The 21,530-nt window shown below is 46.1% G+C and overlaps 1 protein-coding gene and 1 non-coding gene across 3 annotated transcripts; one reads left to right on the top strand and one right to left on the bottom strand.

Moving 5' to 3' along the window:
- Positions 1-128: 128 nt before the first annotated feature.
- LOC144145817 (serine/threonine-protein phosphatase Pgam5, mitochondrial-like) lies at positions 129-11,847 on the top strand. Of its 2 annotated transcripts, none has more exons than XM_077677574.1 (5): positions 129-418; positions 861-1,039; positions 6,982-7,196; positions 8,945-9,075; positions 11,063-11,847. In XM_077677574.1, exons 1-5 carry the CDS (start codon positions 267-269, stop codon positions 11,211-11,213), a joined length of 828 nt encoding a protein of 275 aa, XP_077533700.1. In that variant the 5' UTR covers positions 129-266; the 3' UTR covers positions 11,214-11,847. The 2 variants fall into 2 exon arrangements, with proteins under 2 accessions (XP_077533700.1, XP_077533699.1); XM_077677573.1 differs by having other exon boundaries at positions 6,982-7,199.
- Positions 11,848-16,480: 4,633 nt separating this feature from the next.
- On the bottom strand, positions 16,481-16,552 carry Trnam-cau (transfer RNA methionine (anticodon CAU)). The gene has a single exon. It is a non-coding gene; the product is annotated as a tRNA-Met (tRNA).
- Between the last annotated feature and the right edge of the window lie 4,978 nt (positions 16,553-21,530).

The following is a 21,530-nucleotide window of genomic DNA, read 5'->3' as shown; positions in this document are numbered from 1 at the left end:
TGTAGTAACTAGCGCTACATTGTTGTGGCTACATTACGCAGATTTAACCTAGCGGGACCCGCGGGAACTGAGGGCATCACTAGCAGCGTTTCTCTACTTCTACAGTAAAGTCACGTGCTAGGCAGATTTGCGCCGGTGGCTTTCAGTGGCCGAGCGTGTTTGCGTTGTCTTCGCTCTTCGCCCAGCCCCAGCTGCTTGCGCTTTCATCAGCCGGCCTCGTGGGACATAGTTACGCGTGAATACTGTTTATACCCCAAACGGCTGTAATGTTTCGGCGCGTTGTTGCGAGTGTAGGCATTGTCGGTGGAAGCGTAGCGGCCTTTGTGGTGTACAGCGAAGAAGCAAAAAAACGTAAAGTGCACGCGTCGTGGACTACGAACTTCCAGCCTACCGTTCAGTGGGACAGCAACTGGGACAGGTACGCACCCCGCCGGCGGATAAAACGCGAGCTCTTTTAAATGTTCACATTTTGAGGTTTCGTAATGCATCGGTTCACCGCGACGTCTAGCATGCAGTTGTTTTTTCCTTCTTAGGCGGGCTTGTTATTCGTTGAAGTGAAAAAAAGGAAAGAAAGAGAGGGTTGGAGGAGTACTACAGCAAGCCGTCCGGGCTGAGACCGTACAACAATTGCCAATTGCACGCTCCGCGAGGAGCTGTCAATCGTCGCTGTCAGTTCCCGCTCCTCCTCCGGCAGTGACAAATGCAGACGACAGAATGCGGTTGGCATAGTACTAACAGCTTTACAGAGTAATGGGCATACTTGTTAAGTCCATTCACATAACAAATTATTATTCGCCTGTTGGCTCATTTGCGAGTGCTTTGTGTGTCATATGTCTTTTCTTTACTTTATTACATTGCAGACGAGACCCTGAATTCTGCGCAAAGCCTCCGAAAAATTCCTCGGTGGAGGAACAGAATCGCTACAATGAAGAATTGCAGAAAAACAAGCCCGTAGCTTCGCGGTACCTTTACTTAATCCGACACGGCCAATACAATCTACAAGGGGAGTCGGATAAAGAGTGTTATTTAACAGAACTCGGTGAGTTTCAGTGCTGTTAATATGTGTTGCATTTTCTCAAATTTAAATGGCTACTTAGTATCTATTCACGATGGAATGTAATTGAACTGAATGGTTTATCAAAGCAGCACAAACACAAAACTTTACGGAGCAACTACATTGCGGACCAAGGAGTGCTTGAACGTGCTTATATTCAGGAGTGCACTAAACATGTACCTCAATATCAACCATGGGTGAGAGAAGCCGTGTTAAATGTGGCTTGTGTTTTGCTTCCTGTTTTTTTGTTTTTTTTGTGTCTCTTGTCTCGCAGTCTTGGGATACTTGTAAAAATGTTGAATTGGGCGGGACACTGGCGTGTAATTTTACGCCCCATAATTGCAGCCCATGGATACTTTGTGCTTTTAAATGAAGTCATGGGAATCGTATTTTGCTGCCAGAGGGCATACGTACAGTTTTGGTTGTGGTTAGTGATTACAAGACCTCCGAAGGGAGCTACGTGCATGAACTCTAGTTTCGATGCAATGAAAAGTCGTCAATCGCATGGTACGAGCACAATGTGCAAACTGCTTGTCTGTAATATGTGTACTGGCTGCTTGGGCGAGATCTGCTGAAAGCGCCTCGTTTGAGACCATGTGAGTGTGTGGGGCCCAGTTGATGCGATTGATGTCTCTCTCTCTCTCACTTAGTTCGTTGTCAGGAAACAAAAGAGAGGTAACTCGCCGTGGTGTGGGCTGCGCATTCACGTGCATTGCCTTTGGTGTGCAGCCAAATTGTTTCATCATCGTACCACTCACCCGGTGCATGTGTGTATCGCGTGTGCACCATAATCGAATTTCTGCACACGGTTTGGCTTGCTACTTCCTAAACTCCACCTCGCTCCTTTTAAAAGAAGGACCCCTTGTTGTGTATGCGAGAACATCGCTGAAGCATTGCTTGGCTCATTTGGCGAAAAAAAGTGGCAACCGCAGTGCCTCATCGGCAGAATTTGTCATAGAAATTTTCATTCGCTTCATGTAGCCGGAAACCTCGAGTCAGAGTTGCTGTTGGGAGCGAACGTGTATACGTATATGTGCCCCCATGACTTCCCAATTGACTGCTGACAGCAGCCGTCACTGGATCATGGCCATTTCACCAGTTCTAAATGAGAGCGGTGTCAACCTACCCACCCATACATGTGGTTTCCCGACTCAACAAAAAGTGAGGCTCACGCATTCTCACACCGTAACGGAAAGTTTAGGTGGCCCCGTAACATTTTTTTGTTCGGCTTGTGTATGCCACATCTTCTTGCATTTTCTCAACCTTTTCTCAGTGTGTTCGAAGGTATATACAAAGTTTGAAGACATCATTTCATTTCAAAAGTTTTGTTTTCTGTCAGAAAAAAGAACAATCGTCGTAAACCATTGCTCACATGGTTCACGCGCAATTTCGTGTCAATTAATGAACATGAGTATGGCGCATAGCGTTTTATGGTATTTCTTCGTCATAAGTAAGCAGCGAGCCCCTGTGTAGAAATTTGAACATGGTACACTACGAATGGATCAGATTGGCAGGACAGTGAGGCAACAACTAGCAATGAACCAAAGAAAATGCACAGCGCGCACTGAGGGGAGTAGTTAATTGCTTTTGTTTTTCGGCCCATCACCGCAGACAGTGCTTCTGATGGTGAAACCAAGTGCAAGGCCAAGGCGAATGGTAAATCAAGGAAAGAGACAGCAATCGCGTTGATTAGGCTACAAATGATGATGGTCTCAAACAGGGTGCAACCAGCACTTGCAGGTGTTGCGCGTTAGTCTGGAGATGGTCGCTGGAGTGTTATAGACAAGCAGATTATGCACAGTACCCTGTGTACGATTTTTATAATGGTGCTTGCACTTAATTTTTATATATTGATTTTTGAAATTGGTTAGCTGAAATTGGTACCAATGCCAGGGCTGTCGCATTTAGGCTGCATCTCACTGTGGAGCATGTCTGCAACACCTGCATCTGCCATTGCTGATATATTTACCAAAATTACGCACTGTCCCATCGTTGTGCGATGCTTCCATGGTTGGCACCGCATTCTCCAGGCGAACTTGGCTGACAAGAGCCTGTATTGCTGTAGTAGCCCAGTTAAGGGCACAGGGTAAGCCCTATACTTCCCATGCATTTTTGGCCATTTTGAGGTACATTTTTCTCGGCATCTACTTAAGGTATCTACACAACACATATATTTTCTTTCAAATTTTGGGCTGTTTTAACTGTACCAGAATGAGGAAAATCAAACTAAGATAAACTTTTTTATGAATTTTTTTTTTTTTTTTTTGCCAGTACCAAAATTTTGGCTTTGTTTGCAATTTGGAAAATTGTGTAACAAGAAAACTGCTTCGTGCACATTTTCAATTCTGGCACAGTAGATGCGACTACTTATGTAGATGACAAGAAAAAGAAATAAGGTGGTTATCGTGGGAGGTATACGCCTCGAGATTCGCGATCGCTGCGCCGCCTGCCGCCGCTTCTCCGCGGCGTTTGCGGGATTAGCGCTGCGTGGCTGATATGTGGTCATGCAGTGTTTTGGTTTTCTTTCGCTTCTCTTTGCCTTTCCGCGCTCTAAACAACTTGTTATGGTGACGTCTGTAAACTAACTGCACGTTTAGGGCACTTAAAAAAACAGCTGCGTCTTGGTAGAGCGCTCTAACGCCAACAAGAGCTACCCGGGGAGGCGGTTCTGCGCGCTTCTTGGCCGCTCTTGCGGGCGTCGGCGATGGCAGCAGCATATCACCGCTGTCACCTTCGAACACGTCAGCACAAGTGAATTCTATTCACTGTGCATAAGTGAATTCACTGTAAGAGGTTGGTTCGTTTTGCAGCGCAGACAACAAATGCGGCTTTGCTTCGAATATGTACGTCGTAGAAAAATATGTTTCGGGGACGTGATAACCCAATAGCTGACAAAAACTTGTGCCTTTTATGGGAATATAAGCCACGCGAAAATGTTAAGTACAGAAAAGAAAATCTTAAGTCAGATATGTGCCCACTCATGCCTTATAGTAAGAACCAAGGTATATGTTAATGAAACCACGGGAAAATGAATGGTCTGCAGAAAGGAATAAATAGAATAGTCGTACGGGAATAAAAAAAAACGAGTGCAGCTTCTGAAATGCTAAAGACGTTTGTTTGAGCAAGGTAGTATCCACCAGACCAACTAGATGCGAAATGCACTGATATTTCGCTAGACATGGGGGGGGGGGGGGATTAGGAGGAGGACGCTCAACTATCGTTGTTTACAAATGCGGAGCGAAATCAACGACTGAACGTTTTAGTAATCACACACACAAGCTGCGTGTTCCCTTTTCGTTTGTTTTTCGCCTTGAAAAACGGCTGATCACTCGGCGGACTCATTTTTTGAAGAATACAGGGTAGGCAGTTCACAAGCGATACGAGGTGTCGTTGGAAGAGTTGATTGATTGATTGCAGGGTTTAACCCGCCGACGCAACGGAGACGATAAGGCACGCCGTAGTGGAGGCTCCGGATTAATTTTGACCACCTCGAGCCTTAACGCGCGCCGAAATCTCGTACACACGGGCTCGTTGGAAGAGTGTCGTATCTGATAAGGGTCTCTGATTTCGGTTTATGCTAGATTCTGCAGTCTCCCTGTGTCATGACTCATATGACGATGTTTCGAAGAAGAGTTTGGTCACGGACGCGGATTACTCTATAAGCCCATCTTCGCGCTTCTCGTGGAGGATAAATGTAACAGATCAATCTTTGCGAGCGCTCACCTCGGGACAAGACGACCCAGCATTAAATTTGTCGTCGTGTGCTGACTCCGGAGTGTAATTTTGCATTATCCATCGTACTTCTTTGGTACAATGTTTGTGAAATTTATGCCGCATTGGCTTGTTCATGGTACTGATCAATATCTGATATGTGATATTGGCAGGCGTAACTTGCGTGCTGTCAGGTATGAGTGCTCCGCTAGATTTTCTAAGTGCACAAAGTCGATTCACATCATAGTGTGTATGGCCGCTACATGACCATCGGAGGAAACACTGCTTACGAAGACACAGTCACGAAATTTCAAGGCAGCGGAATTGCAATCAGCTGCATGCAAATTCTGGCTTCGGGACGCCGGCCTGTGACACACGCCCGGGCCCCGGCGCTCATATAGATCTCACTAAGATCGCCTCATAAACGTTTATACTCTCGTGAACATACCACGCTTCCAAACAGAGTGCCTGCTCCACGTTATTCGGTATTTCGAACGCGGACAAACGGTAAATCGCTGTCTTGAACGAGCCCCAAAAGCTACGGCGACAGTGAGGAGCGGGCCGGGGACTCCCGCGCCTGCTTTCGAAGCGGGCCGCTAGGGGGATTTCAGTGGCGCCCCTACAGGCCGCGCTCGAGGCGTATAGGAAATGATAGTACCTATGTAATAAAAAACATTTTGAGATAACTGAGTTTAAAGTAAGAAATGAGGTGAAGAACAATAATTTTTAGCCACAGACACCACTCGAGTCATTTATTTAGTAAGCACCATGCGTAATCACCGTCAAAGTAATTTTTTTTGCTTTTCAGCCTGTCTGTCTTTCCTTGCCTCTTTTGTGGGCTGTCGTGCAACTCTGTTCACAAAGTATCTTCGCTTGTGATCAACCTTTTTTCCACCACTTGATGGTGGTGTTGTGCCCAAGGTTTGATCCGAATGATTTCAAAATGCTGGCTCGTGCGTTGCTATCATCATTGAATGAAAGAACAGCATCCAATGTTGCAATCGTGAGAGTGTGAAGCCCAACTGAGACTTTTTTTGGTGCGTGGTTTCGACGCACGAGTGTGGAAAAAACGTGCACAGCATCTTTGGATTGCCTTGACTGAAAAATCAGCTATGCAATGGTTTCCAAGCTATTTCTTAATACTGCAGCTCATTCCATAAAAGCGTTTCGATGTGAAGCTGGAAGTTTCTTGATGGAAAAAAAGACGATAAACACGGAGCACATTCTAAAAGGGAATGTGGTCACTTACTACTTGCCTATGGAAAAACTGTTTCTGAGCCAGAAATACGACTTTCTAAGAAAAGTGTGATGATGGAAAATGTGCATAAAGAAATGAACTTCCCTAATTGCGAAGGAAAAAAAAAGTAATGTTTTTTTTTTTAATTTCGCCTTACCCTGTGCCCGTAATTTGTCATAATTTACAAAAATTGATAGACGCTCTTTTTAGCAAGACATGAGTGTTTACCAAAGGTGTACAATATGTACTTAGCATAGGTAACGAGAGCAATTCTAGTGAGTACTTTTGCTCGTTCCAGTCTCCTTTTGTTTAGGCAGTGCTGCTGCTTAGGTGGCATCTTTGCCAACTACTACTTGGGGTTGCATGATGGAAAGTGCCATGTTGGTTATTGATCTGGAGACAGACTTGACGTCGTAATTGGAAGCGACATCAATGCCGGTCGTAATATCGCATATCACTGGTTGTGGCATCATGTCCGTTCTCAGATTTGCATCAGCCTTCTTACATATATGTTGGGCACTCCTTGAGCCAGTGGCCTCGGGCGGCCTCATTTAAGTGCATTGCTATGGAGTCAGGTGGTGGGCAAGGTTGTGCTATTACTAACGTTATCATTTGCATTGTCAGCACATGTGTATTTATATTAACTCCACAAATTAATATGCCCTGTGTCCGTAAAAACTGAGCAAAATAATTTTTCCTTGTTTTATTATACTGCTGTTGTAGCTGAGGTCATGGAAGCTAAAACGAGGACATTGAAACCTATACAGCAGTGTTGTTCCCAAAGGCATTGTTCAAGATGCTGTGCGAGCGCCATAGCGACTCTGTTTCATCATTGTAGGAATGAGACTGGTAAAGAAAGTACGGTAGTGAGCGTCGTAAAATATCGCTGAGCTTTTGATGGTTTAATCGAAATGTCCGTTAACGTTCTTAAAAAATATGTCGTCTGATTTGGTTCCCTTTCTGGTGTGCTGCGATGCAGGCCGCAAGCAGGCTGACCTCACAGGCCAGCGGCTCAAGCAGCTGGGCATTCCTTTCAAGCGACTGGTCCACTCGACCATGACGCGAGCCATCGAGACGGCCATGCTGGTCCACAAGCATCTCGAGCCCCTCCCGCTGCAGCCCTGCGAGCTGATCCGGGAAGGAGCACCCATTCCCCCGGAGCCCCCGTACGGAGACTGGAAGCCCGAGGCCAAGGTGGTTGCAAGAGTTCCTAACGGGCTGGAGTCGCCAGTTTGCGGGAGAGCTGTTAGCGTCACCACCACAGCCGGGACCTTTAAAGGGGCCGTGAAGACAAAATACAAGTTCGTTTATTTTGGTAACTCACTCAGCACCATTCGAGCCACCAAAGACACCTTTTTTTACCATAGAAATGCAAGAAATGTTGAATAAATTTTAAATTTTACGTTAATGACGAGGTACGGGTAGTCAAGAAGTAATATGGTCCAGCACTAAAAACAGAGTTTTTGGTGTGTTAACTGCATGTTATACCCCTGTCGCATGTCAAATGTAATGTCATTCGAAGTGAATGACATTAGCTGTTAATGACATTCGGTTTGATCGTGCGGGTCTACACGGCAAAACAAATGCCATTTGATAGTGACAGCGGCGATGATTAGTGAGCTCGCAAAACCGAAAAATTATATTTCAAGTGCATCTAGAATGTTTTCACACATAATATTTTTTAAAACATAACGAAGAAATATTTTTTTAAAAATAAAAGTAAGAAAATCACCGGCTTAGGTGACGTCATTAGAATCACAAGCCGAGACAAGTCCGCAAAAAATCCATATTAGGGTGGCCCGTGCATTGGGGATGAGATTTTCTTTTTTTGTTAGTACTTTTTCTTCATTTGAAAGCATGAAGGGAAAAATGTTTACTGAGAGTTTTTAGAAACAGTATTCTTTGGTTTATTACTCAACTTTCTTGTCTAGTGACGCGCCACTGCTGTCAAGGCTACTCATTTGGCTGCTGAATGAGCTCCCAAACCTTAGTTAGCCACAAACTGTCATTCGCCTCAAATGTCATTCGCCATTCTCGTGTAGCACCGAATTAATAACATTTAGAGCGAATGACATTTGCTCCAAATGTCATTATATCTGCTGTGTGACAGGGGTATTAGTATTCAAGTGGTTTGCGATAAAATTGGTGTCATTTTTCTCACAACGTCGTAGTCTTTCTAATGGACCAAACGTGTGGTTTGTCTTCATGGCTCCTTTAAAGGAGCCATGAAGACAAAATACAAGTTGGGTTTATTAGAAAGACTGCTTAGTCCCGATAACAATGATACCAATATCATCGCAATCTTCGAACAAATAACGGAGATATTAAAGAAAACGTGTGAAGCAGTCGCGACCCCCTAGCCAATTTCCTGCAACTTTTCTATGACGTCACGGAACCTTGTTTGTGCGATTGGTGGCCGCCTAACTGACCTGTCGCGACGACACATGACTGGACGTCTGTAATGGGGCCTCTAGTTTCATTTGACCGCATCACTTGAATGCTAACGTGCAGTTAATGCACTGAAAATTGTTTTATTGTTGGCCCGTATGACGTCATTCTTGCTCATAACACGTCACTGTGGCGCAGAATTTGAAAGTTTTTAAATACTTCTTGCTTTTTTTTTTCGTTAAAAAAACATCTTTTGGGGCTGTAATGGTGCTGAGGGAGATACTGAATCCTAGTTCTTTCAAATTACACGAAGTTGTATTTTCTCTTCATGGCTTCTTTAACGTCTGCCACCTCTCGAATGGGCAGCAGTAGAGAAGTGGTTTAAGGAAACTTCGAGTGTCTTTTGTCCTAGCTTTTTGCTCTCTTGCTTCGTGAGACTGCCGGTACCCCAGCAAGCAACCTTCCGCTGCCTTCCGATTTCTTTTCCTGGCGGGCCTTTCAGGAGTTAATTGAATGTGGGGACCAGACTAAGTGCGCCTCTTGCATGTCTCCAGTTTTTTACAGACGGTGCCCGGATAGAGGCTGGCTTCCGCAAGTATTTTTATCGTGCCCCTCCCAGTCAAAAGGAGGACTCTCACGAACTCATTGTGTGCCATGGCAACGTCATACGTTACTGGATATGCAGGTGAGCACCAGTGCGGTTCTTGTAAATTTGATGCGTGTATGAACGGACTGCTTAGGCAGTTACTGTATCACTCCTATCACTGTGGCCCGTTTCAGTCGCTCAGTTACAGACCCACGCGATGTCACAGCTGTAGTTTGCGAATCAGTCGCAAATGACACCAGTTTTTTTTTTTTTTTAATCTCGCGATTTGCCTGAGCATTACCTGAAGGTTAGGTAACAGTGTAAGGGTGTTATCAGTACAAGGATTGACTGTACAGTGCATCGAGAAATAATATTTTGGGAGTCTGTGCCAGCATGGGGAGGCTCCCTTGCAGGTGCTGCCGCTCCACTCAAATTTTTCTTTGTCCAAATTTGATCCAAATAAGTAGTCCAGGCTCTTAAAATCACCATGGCGAAATACTAAGCTTCGTAAGCACAGAGCACACTAGGTACCGTCGTTCAGAGTAGCTCTGTGCAGACGACGTTTGCACCTGGCGGACAGTCGCCAAACAAGTTCTGAGCGACCCGTGACGGAGGTTGGGGAACCTGTCCCGTGAAGCTCGCACTTCTCCGGCAACTTGCACGACACTCCGCCGGGTGCAGGGACGCATTCTCCCGGGGTTTCTCTGCTACACCACTGCGCTGTACCGCCGTAGCCATCGCATGTTTAAAATTAACTATATAGGTAGCAATTTTCACTTTTTTTTTTTTTTTTCAGTGCAATAAAAGAGATTAGAAGTCTGCAAACAATTTACGTAATTGTGAACATTCTGGAGTTAGCAAAACGGTTTTTACTTGAAATTAATATTTCTGCTAAAAAGAACGGCGCAGCACGCACACTTGGCTTATATTTGTCATTCCTATTGCATCTATCACAGAAAAAAAGGATCTTTTATGATTTCTTGACCACTTGCACTTCCACATCCAATATTTTCAATATTTGAACTGGGCCAAAGTTTTCCAACCATACTAGAGTTGTTGTACATGTGGATATAAACATTTGTGTGAGTTTTGCCTCACTCTCTAAGTAAACCAAAATCAGCCTTGCTCGTGGTAACAAATACATCCACACAAATATCAGCCATCGTCTTCGCGAAGTGCGAAAGCTAACAAAACTGCTCCTCTCATGAACAATAAGCTTTTTTTTTTTCCAATTCCCAAATGAAGTATTTACTTTTGCAGTGCTCTATATTTAGTTTACTTGAAAGTAAAATGTTTTCAACAGCACATGTCTCTGGTGAAAGTAGAACACAGCGGTAGATAGGTAACTTTTTTCGTGTTTTAGTGCATCATTTAGCTGTGGAAGCTGGCTTATAGTTTTAGATCCCTTTTATAATTCAATTCTCGATGTGCAGCAAGGTGAACAATACTGAGTGAAACTGTTCGCATGTAATGTATAGTAAAAATAGTGATTGATCTCCGCCCGCATGTGATTTATTCCCTTGAAAGAGAGCGATGTAACAGCCGAGGTACTGGCTAACCAAAGCTGCTTCTCGATATCGTACGAGCTACTAGCTTTGTAAATCTGGGCCCGCTTTTTTACTCGCACTGCCAAGGATTGCTACAACGGCAGTTATTCTGATGGAAAAAGAACTGTCGTACGGTTTACTTCATTTCAATTGATAGCAACGCTATGTCGGAATTGCGCCTAACTCCATTATCCTGAGCAAACGTTACTGGGAGTTCTTCTGCGGAAATAACAGTGCGAAATGCGACGCAACCACACGCATTCGAAGGCTGTTTTGAGTGGCCGCCTTTTCTAGCACGGCCGCTTCCGTTCCATCGCAAATGTCACGTCTGGCCGCCGGTAACGACCGCCTTTTCTATTCAGTTTCGGTACCGAAAATGCCAATGTTGTGAGCCGTTTGCGGCGCGCACGTTCATGTTTGAAACATAATATTTTGCATTTCGCACCCATTTTTTGTGTACGATTTGGTTGTCGAAAATTTGAGTGCAGTTGGCCTTTAAATATTTTCGGTGTTTCTCTTTTCTTTTCCTTATTTTTCAGGGCAATGCAGTTTCCTCCAGAAGCCTGGTGCCGTATCTCATTGGCCCACTGCAGCATCACGGTGGTGTGCATCCGGCCATCTGGGCGGGTGTCCCTACGGTCACTTGGGGACACGGGACACTTCCCCATGGAGCTCATCACTACCACCTAGCCTCTTGGCTGTGCGGATCGTAGCTCATTTCGTTTTGCGTTCGGAACAAGTACTATGTTGATAACTGAAGTGCAGTTTTGGTTATGAGCCGAAGCCACTGCTTCGAAGGGCCCCCAGTTTTTTAATGCGGTCTTGTTAAGGACACTTGGAAAGGTTTTAATATGTGCATGAGCACCAATACAATGTTGCGCGTCAAATGGCTTCTCTATTAGAGAACGGCTAAAAACTGTAGGCATAGCGTTGCTCTGTGTGAAGTCGCTATAACGCTTGCTTTAAATGTGGGTTCAGTCTTCTTAAAGAAGTGCTGGTTTCATATTCGATGAGCGATGGGGTTCGCAACTTTGTTTAGTCAGTCTCTGTCATCCGTGTTGGCTGAAATATGTAGTATTTGATTGTGGCTGAACACTGAAACTTTGCTGAAATAAACCAGAATTCACCAAGCTCCAGTTAGTTAAATTTTGCTTTTTTTTTTTTTTGCATTATGCAGTGCTCATATTATATGTACTGAAGGGAAGTCTGTACTTGTCTGCAAAGAAATCCTTAATAAATCATTTGTTGGGAATAGTAATTGGGTGGCTTACGTAGTTTCTTCTGCATGTATCAAAACTTTGGAGCCTGTGCACAGCAAACATAGCTAATGAAAGGGTTATGGGCATCATGAAATAATTAGTCACTGACGCTTGGCAAGGGCTGGCAAGTGTGCTTGCTGTGAATGTGGCAGTCTGATATTTTGTCATTGCTTGAGAGTTTCTCACTTTCTCTTGTAATGTGGTTGTTGTGTTGCCTCTATTCATTGTAAGTGCCCCCTTTTTGTTTTTATATTTTCTCGAAGTTTGACTGTTGAAGTGGGCTCTTGAGCTGTCCAGTGTGCTTAGTAATTCATGACAAGGTGCATTGGATTTGTGGAAGTGCTCAAACGATGTCGAAGCCGATGTGGTATTGTTTTGTGTGCCGAGTCGAACAAGATAAAAAGGTAAGTTTAGGGAAGAAAAGCAACACATGGTCCAGAAAATAAAGCAAATGGTCCCCTAAAGAAGCACGTGAGATCATCCCCATGTGACTATCATTTACTTCTATCATTTTACTATCATTACACTGCGATGTCTGATGATGGGCGCATCAGGCAGCGAGAAGCCGCTGCTTTCCGAAGCAAAACCAGCAGTAATGCGATGACATTGGCATGGCATACCTGCCAGCTTAGCTTGACATCGCCTCTCTCCGCATACACCCTGTCATTCTCTCATGTCGCTCTCTTTTGACGGATTAAAGGCAAAAATTTTGCCGTCGTGGGCCATTTATCGCTCGTGCAATAATTAGGAAAAGGCGAGAACCATGAAGAGCCTAGGTGAAACTAGTTTTGGAGGTATCATACAAATGAGGAGGAGCAGTGGTTGGTGTTTGTGGATTTAGAAAGCTAGCCGTAGCAAGGGTAATGGCAAAGTGGTGCCCATCTGTGGACACAGACCAGTACTGTAGTTCGTCATCGCAAGCTTTCACGATGGTGCGTTGCAGTGCTGTTGGGCAGCGATTCCAAACCAGTAAAATAACACAGTTACAAATTGATTTAATGAAGTCACCGGAAACTGAATTACTTTGTTAAAACTAGAACTTTGTAAAATCAGAATTGTCATTTTACGTGCAGTTGATTCCATAAACGATGTTTAAATAGAGGTGCATCCCAGCAGCTACCGTGACATAATTGCGGTGGCCGCGGTGCTCATCTGCCAATAATTAAGCAATGCGCCAAGAATCTGTGGCAAAAATAAGTGTGCAATAAAACTGGTGGTTCTGGAGCACCAAAATTATACCTTGGCAAAAAAGCCTCAGATTTCCGACTGCAAGTGCTTCGTTAGCAGAGCAGATAAACTTCTCGTAGCACGAAAGCGCGTTCAACCCGCCCTCGGTTTCTTCTTGAGGAGCCTGCAGCAAACCGCCTGAGCAAGTCAATAGCATCCATCACCTGGCCTGGAGCGGGCACAGGAGCTTCAACAGTTTCTGGGTCGTCGGCACCCTCTGACACCTCTTGTGTGCTGGAAACAAAGTATGGTTTATCGTTAAAACCTCCGTTGGGTCTGCGTAGGCACTCGGAGTGTCAGGAAGCCCAGATCTGCTGCCACCTCGTTAAGCCGACGAAGCTGTTCTGAAGAACTGGGTGGGATTTCTCCCTCTTGCTCATGTTGAGGGCTTCATTATGAGTTTTGACTATATCCAGTGTGAGAAAAATAATTTCAAAGTCTCGTTGCTTGTTCGCTTTCTAAGCTTTCCACTAGTAAGGTTGGTGGGTGAGGTAATGCGGGCTTATCCTGGTTGAGAATTTGAATGGAGCTGCATCATGGCATACCCAGTAAGCACGAAATAAAAATTTCTAGGACACTTGGCCTTCAAGCGTGGAACGGGACGACGTTATTGGTCCTGTTCACGTCACATGAAAATCCTGCTTGCACGGTACCTGTTGGAGCAGTGTTAACTACCATACCTGGGGTTCTGGTGGGAGCTGCAAGGTGGCACTACGAGATTTTTTGCTCACACCGATTTTTCACTGGCTCTTCTGCGACCCGGACATTTAACGCTATGCAGTAAGCGTCCGAGCTAACTGTTCTAGTTTAATGCGGAGGCTTTCGAGAGCATGCAGTTTTCCGGAAGAATATACAAAGCTGGGCGACAGCACCAGTACATTAAAAATAAATAAAAACTATCACAGCCCCTTTTTATAGAGAAAAAGGGTTACAACGCGAAGCTTTCTCTCATGCACCCTGAGTCAAAGTCAAAGTGCCAAATCTAATCTCCCAGTTTCCAAAGTTCCACCTGTTCAGGATTAATCGGTGGCATGCGAGTAATTGAGCCATACTTCAATGCAAGGCTGCTGCAAATCAGGCGGTAGGACATGAAACTAGCACGTACTAAATTAGAAGACAACAAAGAAAAGAGCTGGAATATATCCAGCATCTGAGATAGAAAAAATCTTTGGATGATGTCCACGATCACATTGTCCTAAGAGGCACATAGACGGTGTGTAGTAAGTGTTAACGTCACTCGTAGATATATTTTGGGATCAAGCCTGTCTTTTTGGTGTGCGCTTCAGGCGAACATCTGTCTGACCCATCGTTTTTCACAGAATCCTGTGAGTTGCCCTCCAAACATCCATTTGAGAACTTCTATCCTTTTAGACAAAGCTGTGAAGAATGCAATTGCTTCCTTTATCACACCGACAGCATTCCAGACATCTTGCACTTCAGGTGATATCAAAATTGATAAATTAGCGCGTGATTGTAGTATGGGCATCTTAGAGCATGCGGCACACTTCTTTGAATCTATGTTACCAGTTCCTTTGTTTCAGACTCCATAGCGCTACAACCACCTGTCCCGACTCCGACACAGTTCTTTAAAATCAGTCCATGCCTTTCTAGGATGGTGAAAACGGCACGACCCAGTTTTTTACCTGTAATGGTTGGCTCGTGGACACTTAAATTGGAGAGAGAATAAACGTTTATTTAAATCAACAGGGGGGATTGTACTGAAGCTTAAAGGAGGCGTCCTCAGTTCAGGATGCCTTGAGCGTGGGCAGCATAGACAGCCCTTTGAGCCAGCCGAAGCTGGTCGTCCAGGCTGGTGCTCGCCAAGGTGCTCTCCCAAAGCTCGACAGTAGAAAGTTGCAGGTTGGGAGGAATCAGTCGGGATTGGTCACACCCTCCGACCAACTGGCGTAGCGTTCCGGGTTCTCCGCAAAATTGGCAAAGCGGGGTGTTCTGTCGGTTGAAAAGGTGAAGCCGGATAGGATGGGGGAATGTATTCGTCTGGAGAGCACGTAAATGACGTTCGTGCTCTCGGGGTAGAGATTTGTGGGGGAGAGCGAGTGTCTGATGCGACAGCCTGTAGTGCTGCGTGATCTCTGCGTAAGAGGTCAAGGGCTGCATGCGCTTGTGTTCGGCAATGCTGCTCTCGGCGCCCGCTCGGTGGGTCGATTCTCGAGTGATGGCGTCCGCCGCCTCGTTTCCAGGGACACCGTGATGTGCCGGAGCCCATACAATTCTGATTAGCCTCTTCAGGGGCTGCTGCTGGATGATGCATAGAGTTGTTGTGTGCAGGTGTCCCCTGGCGAAATTCCGACAAGCCTGCTGCGAGTCAGTGACAATGACCGCTGCATTAGTTTGTACGATGGCGAGGGTGATTGCCACTTCCTTTGGTTGTGTAGTATTGTCATCAGCAAGCGAGAGGCTGTAACGGTGCTTGTTTTCGACGACTATGGTGGAAACCGTCACGGACCTACCCGGATAAGACGCCGCGTCCGTAGACGCCGTTGTTGGTTGATTGCCATAAATCTTGTATATGGCTTTTGCTTTGGCTTCCCTCTTGTCGGCGTGGTACCCGGGGTGCATATTACAGGGCAGGGTGTTTACCGTAATGTTTTTACGGACTTCGTGCGGAAGGTTTCCCATGAGTGCTTCATTGCCTCGGAGTGCTCGGCACATCGCTTCCTCAAAGAGATAAATTCAAGTTATGCACGTAGCGCAATACCAGCGCTAGTTACGCTTAGTGCACATGGGAGGTATCTGTAGCCTCATCAAACATACGATATGCTGTATAAAACCGCAGTTTTAGCCTTTTATGTGATGATCGAGCTGATTTCAGCACCGCAACTGGATATATAGGTTTGTTCTGAGTGGTCTTGCTGATGTACGTTTCCCTGCGTGACGAACGAGTAAGGTGTTCAGCAAGCTCCTTGTCTCCGCTTTCAACCCAGAAGTGTAAAAGTGCCCTGAAATTTCCTTAGTTCACGAAAGAAGAAAAGTTAATTTCACCATATTTCAAGAGCGCCCCATCATCTCTGTGTCCCCGCAAAGAAATCTTTTGTCGGCCAAGAGATATGATAGTATGGGTGATTGGCACCAGCTTTTATCGATTGAGACAATTGATGAACGCTGAGCTGGTTTTATACGCATCTCTCAGGCGCGCTAAGGCGCTGGAAAAACTCTTTCCCCGATCCAGGGCCACCCTTTCTGGATCCGCCCCTGGTTCTCTCCCACTGAAAAAAATCGGCAAGACCAAAAAGCAGTGAACAAACACTTCCATCTGGGCTGGTCAACGCAGCTCGAATCAACACGAACCGCACTCGGGCTAAGGGCGGTCAAAAAGACTGGTTATGAGTACATTGATGGGCTAAACTCAATAAGTTGCACTATAAAAAGACGCCAGAATTTTGCAGGAGGGCGAACTTTACAGATGGGATATGTAAGGTATTCTTCAAATAGCCGGCAAAAAAAAAAAAGTAGCAGAGCGTGGTTTCGATCCACGGACCTCTGGGTTATGGGCCCAGCACGCTTCCACTGCGCCACTCTGCTAAGACGAAAATCGAGCCAATATGGCCGGTGGTCATTCTAGCAATCCATGCTGTCAATACACGCCAATGAAATCATTTTTGGAGGGGTTGTTTGAAGCATAGAGGTTTGAAGGCCAGGACCAAGATGTTTAATAAACTTTTTTTTTTGTTTTTTAAGCTGAAGTCAGGCTGGCGGTGTTTGAGCCAGCCGTTTCGAAACATAGCGCAGCTGCGAACGAATCATAGGGCGACCACTACTAATTCGTGAATAAGAGGTCCGCGGCGGGAAAGATGAAAATCGGTCGACATCACGTGTCTTAATCCCTGCATATCATACCCAAACCGTTGCTGCCCCCTTCGCAGAGAAACCCACGCCTCCGTGAAGCACTTCGTGAAGGCCATAAAAAGCAGCTCAACGGGCAAGCCACACTTGGTACGGGCAACAGCGAACTAGAATAGCTTGATCCAGTGGCGCGAACGGGTGCCGCTCTGCAGCGCTCGGCTGAAGCAAAACGCGTCTACCGCCGCCAGGGGCGCCACTGCGCCTTCTTCGAACGGTGCCGCCGTTGAACGGGCCATTGCTTGGGGCCTCGCCAGGTATTGCCGCTGCCGTTTTTTTAGTGTGGCACAGTAATTAACCTTATGGAAGAAATAAACTCGCTTTTGCTGTCTCTGTACCTTTCTAGGGACGCTTTGTCGCTTATCAGACCCGTTCGAGCCATCGGGCAACGTCTACAAAGTTGCGCTGTACCGTCTGCTAGCGGCGCAGACGATAAGCGGATGTGCGATGCGTTGGCGGCGCGCGGTCTGTCTGTTTATAGTCGAGGCCTTGCATTTTCTGCGTGTTTTGCGTTTCCGTGATGCTCCCATACAGCAGCAAGGGATATGCAATCGTCAGAAAAATAGTTATTGCGAGTGCTGTCTAGCTCCTATACCAACCCCTCTGCGCTTCCATACCAGTTCGTGGCTGATTTAGAAAATGCCTTCACTACGTGTCTGAGCCTTGATATTGTGGAGGTGGTAAAGGCAAAAAGGGAGCTCCAGCTTGGCTGCCCTGACCACTGCAAAAATGTGGCAGCAGAGCTCACTGCTTTTAAAACAACGACACGCTTTTTTCTTAACAGCAGCAACACTCGAAAGCGCCAGGCTTCGAAGTACTTGAAACTGAGACGCAGAACTTAAACTCGCAGGTGTGTTGCTTCGTTTTAAACACTTTTATGTGATATAACTTCGCCTGGCTAAACCACTGTCGTGACTCCCGCCTAGGGAAATGCGTTTTCATTTTTATTTTCCAAACTTTCTTGAACTCTCCCCCCCCCCCCCCCCCAAAAAAAAAAAAAAAAAAAAGCTCGCCTTTCTTGTATTACTTATCGGCCTGGCAATGTCATGCACATTCTGCAAGTGAGGCTCAAAATCATTTGGGGTGCAAAATATAGGAAACAGAATAGGCCGCCTAAATTAAAAATTCCTTCACTCACGGATGCTACTGGAGGCGTGAATGCCCGGTATAATTTGCTTCCGTAGAGGCAAAGCCACAAGTAGGCTCATGCCGGGACTTTATTACAGTAAATAAAAAAAGTAAATCCATTCGTAAAGAATTAAACACGGCAGTTGTTCCCCGGCAGCACATCGAACGCGTACACTCGCTAGAAATGAGCTAGAAACGGAATTTCTGGCTACAAATTCTACCGATTTCTAGCTAGAAAAAATTCTACCTAGAAAAAAAATTCTGGTTTAATAATCTAACTAGAAAAAATATTTTCACCTGGGCAGTCTTCCTAATAAAGGTCATTCATTCATTCACCTGGGCAGTCAACCAATTTCTATATATAATTGTAAGAGACTATATAATTCCACCCATGGGCCTGCTGCTGATGGTAGTTTAAAAACAGCTTGTGGGACAGCTTGTAGATGGTTAAAACGAGTTTTCTCCCATGCAACCTGAATCAAAGTCAAAGTCCAAAGTCTAAACTACTTCGACTGCGTCGGAATGGCGTCATCGGATAGACGTCGACTTCATAACGCGAGGAACCCAGGTTCGATTCCAACCACAGGAAGCGTTTTATCCTTGAGGCGTAATTCGCTCGTCATCGTTTTGTGATACCCATGTGTAGAGTTGGCTTTCCTGCAGTGCGTTTTGGCGCGACATGGTACGCCATCATTGAGGCATACAAAGCTTCGCTTGTGCAACTTTGCGGCTAACTCATTCATTCAAAATTAATCGAACAGGTTCACTGCCGCGGCTTGCGTTAATTTTTGAATGAATGAGGTTATACCGCAAATGTAAACGCACTGAACAAGGTAGCGGCATCAGTTCAGTGCCAATGCATCGACAAGACTGGTGTTTCAGCAGATGCTCAAAGCGGAACATCAGCCTGTGGCCTAGCTGGTCCACAGAATAAATGTGAACACTATTCTGTGGTCTGGTCCGTAAAATAGGCAGTGCGAACTTAGACCAACTGCCTTCGTCAGGTCAACCGCGTCATTCCTGGCACGCTGAGGTATGTCCACAGTGAGAGAAAGTCAAGGGGAGAAAGGGAAGGTTGGCGAGAGAGAAGCAGACTGTGAGAGAAGAATCTGTTTGGGAAAAGCGGTATAACGAGAGAGAAACGGGGGTGTGACAGCCGGCGAAAAGGAAGGTGTACGTTAGGACGAAATTCGTCGAACATAGGGGGGGTGAAGGGTGTATGAGGTGTTTGGTAATGACACTGCGTGACCTCAAGCGAAACTTTTGAGAGTGCCAGAAGGTTAGGGTAAAAAACTGCGCCATCATTACAAGGCACGTACACACTGCGAGTAGAAAAAAAAAAAAAAGTCATGTCAAACGATATGGTGTCAAACAGCACTTTCACGTATAAAAGTCAGGAAAAATTGCTGGGAGCGGCCGTTTTATGGAGAGAGAAAATATAAAGTTAGACGAAAGTAGGTACGCAAGGGAAAAAAAAAAAAAACGTTGAAAGTTTTTCTTAAAAATAAAAAAAAAGTAATACAACATATGAAAGAAAATAAGAAATAACGGTGGTAGAGATAACTGCTTAAACAGGTTAAAAAAAGGCGATTTCTTTTGCTCTTTTTACAAATTTGACTTTAAAATATTCCTCTGGAACTTCTGACATGCCTTGAGGGCGAAAGCCTAGCTACACAGCCTTCTTTACTGCTGCATAGTGTTTGCGTCTCTGTCGTACGTCGTTTTCATTTCTTCGTCTTTGGGCGGGAATTACTACTCCGACAGGCAATTCAAGCACCAGATTCCCCACAGTCAAAGTGCACTCCGCGTGCGCCTGTTCTACTTACGTGCCGTCGCGTTCACCTGTCACGGGGGACGCATTTCAGCGGCGGCCATTTTGGAACCACGCGTGTCGATGGGCGACGATGACGGTTACCTTCCGCGTTTGATGAGGCATCTCTAAGGCTTAAAATACTTTCCCAGCGCATTTATATTATCTTCACGCAGTTTACCGTATACGGTTAGGTAAATTCCCCCCCCCCCCCCCCTCCTCTGAATATTGACGCGCTGATTCCCTGATGGGGTATGCGCAGTACACCAAGCAACATCATACCCCTGCCCACGTTGCGGCAGATAACGCCTGCCACCGAAGAGAACTCCCACGGCCACTACCAGTTCTTCCAGTATCTACAGTAAAAGAACTGTTGGTGAAAAAAAGAATATCCGCCGCGCCACGCGTGCTGTATACTTGGAATTGACCTCCCCAGTGGGCTGGCTCGCTGGTAGGAGGTCTTGCTGCCGAGGCTTCGAGTTGGGGTGGCGTTATCCCAAGTGGCGTTACCCACGCTTGGCCTGCCTGATATCACGCCCCGTTTGCGGACACCTGCCCCTTCTGTGTGACTCCTGCGCCAGAAGCTGACGTTGAACACCTTTTGTGGTCTTGCTCAGGTATCAGAAACGCCCGAATTCAACACCTTCGAGGCACAGGGCTCCATCCTGGGAGACCCCTATAGATCTTAAGCGTTGGATATGGGGGCCACAGTACCGCTCTCTTCTTGAATTTTTGCGCGAAACTGGTGCAATGTTGTACCTTTAAAACTTTATGTTATGCCGTAGGGCAATCTCTCGCAAAAAAAAAAAAAAAAAACCATCACACTCACCATTACCACCAGAAGCCCACTGTCGTCATGAAATCTGCCGCGCGCCAACGTGCAGAAGAAGAAGAAAATCGAGAAGAGGAGCCATCCCGGAATGGGATGTCTGGGCAGCAGCAGCCGCAGAACGACTTTACGAAGAGCGCTGGTGTTCGCCGTAAGTGTCTTCCACATTGACGCCTTCGTCCCCCGCGCTCTGCCGCTAGAATGAAACCGGTGGCATTCATGCCACCGGTTTTTTTCTCATGAGAAACCGGCGCTGCGTCTTTGCTGCTTCGTGTGAGCCGAGGGCAAATTTGAGTCCACCGGGGAAGCGACATTCGGGGCCGAATCCTAATGGGTGCCGGAAGGGCGCTAGAAAACATCCGGCGGGGTTGATTTCCCGTGGGGTCTTGCGCGATTGGCGCAGAGCGAGAACGCCACCCAGTCTGCGTCGTGCGAATAAGTTTTGGCTATAATTCGGTGACGTCACGTAAACCCCGCGGGAATTCAACCCCGCCGGATATCTTTCGGCTCTCTTCCAGATGCCTTCCGGCGCCCACTAGGACTCGGCCCCCGGTTAGCTAAAAGCTAGGGGGAAAAAGTGCATGCAGGTTTGGCCCTCTACTGGGAAGAGGTACTGGGCGCTCGTGGGTCCCCATTGGCTTCCGAGCTATCAGCCACTCATCGGTAACTCGGTAACGGCGACTGGAATTAACGTCACACGGAAAGCCCATCGGAGGCCGAGCTTTAGCAGACGGATAAAAGCGCATTTTGTCCGCGCGTTTGCCGTGCGCCTGGCGCGTGCGAACACGACGGTTAGAGCGGTGAACAGGCCACAACGCAACAAAAAGTAGTTACCTAAAGACCCACAGCGCCGTGCCACGAAACAAAGCGTAAGCTTACAGCGTATTCAAAAT

Source organism: Haemaphysalis longicornis, unplaced genomic scaffold (genome assembly GCF_048455015.1).
Source record: "Haemaphysalis longicornis isolate Haplotype H1 unplaced genomic scaffold, Haemaphysalis longicornis Haplotype H1 scaffold_7, whole genome shotgun sequence".
Lineage (NCBI taxonomy): Eukaryota > Metazoa > Arthropoda > Arachnida > Ixodida > Ixodidae > Haemaphysalis > Haemaphysalis longicornis.
The sequence above is the reverse complement of the archived record's forward strand: the minus strand, read 5'-3'. Positions and strand labels throughout refer to the sequence as shown.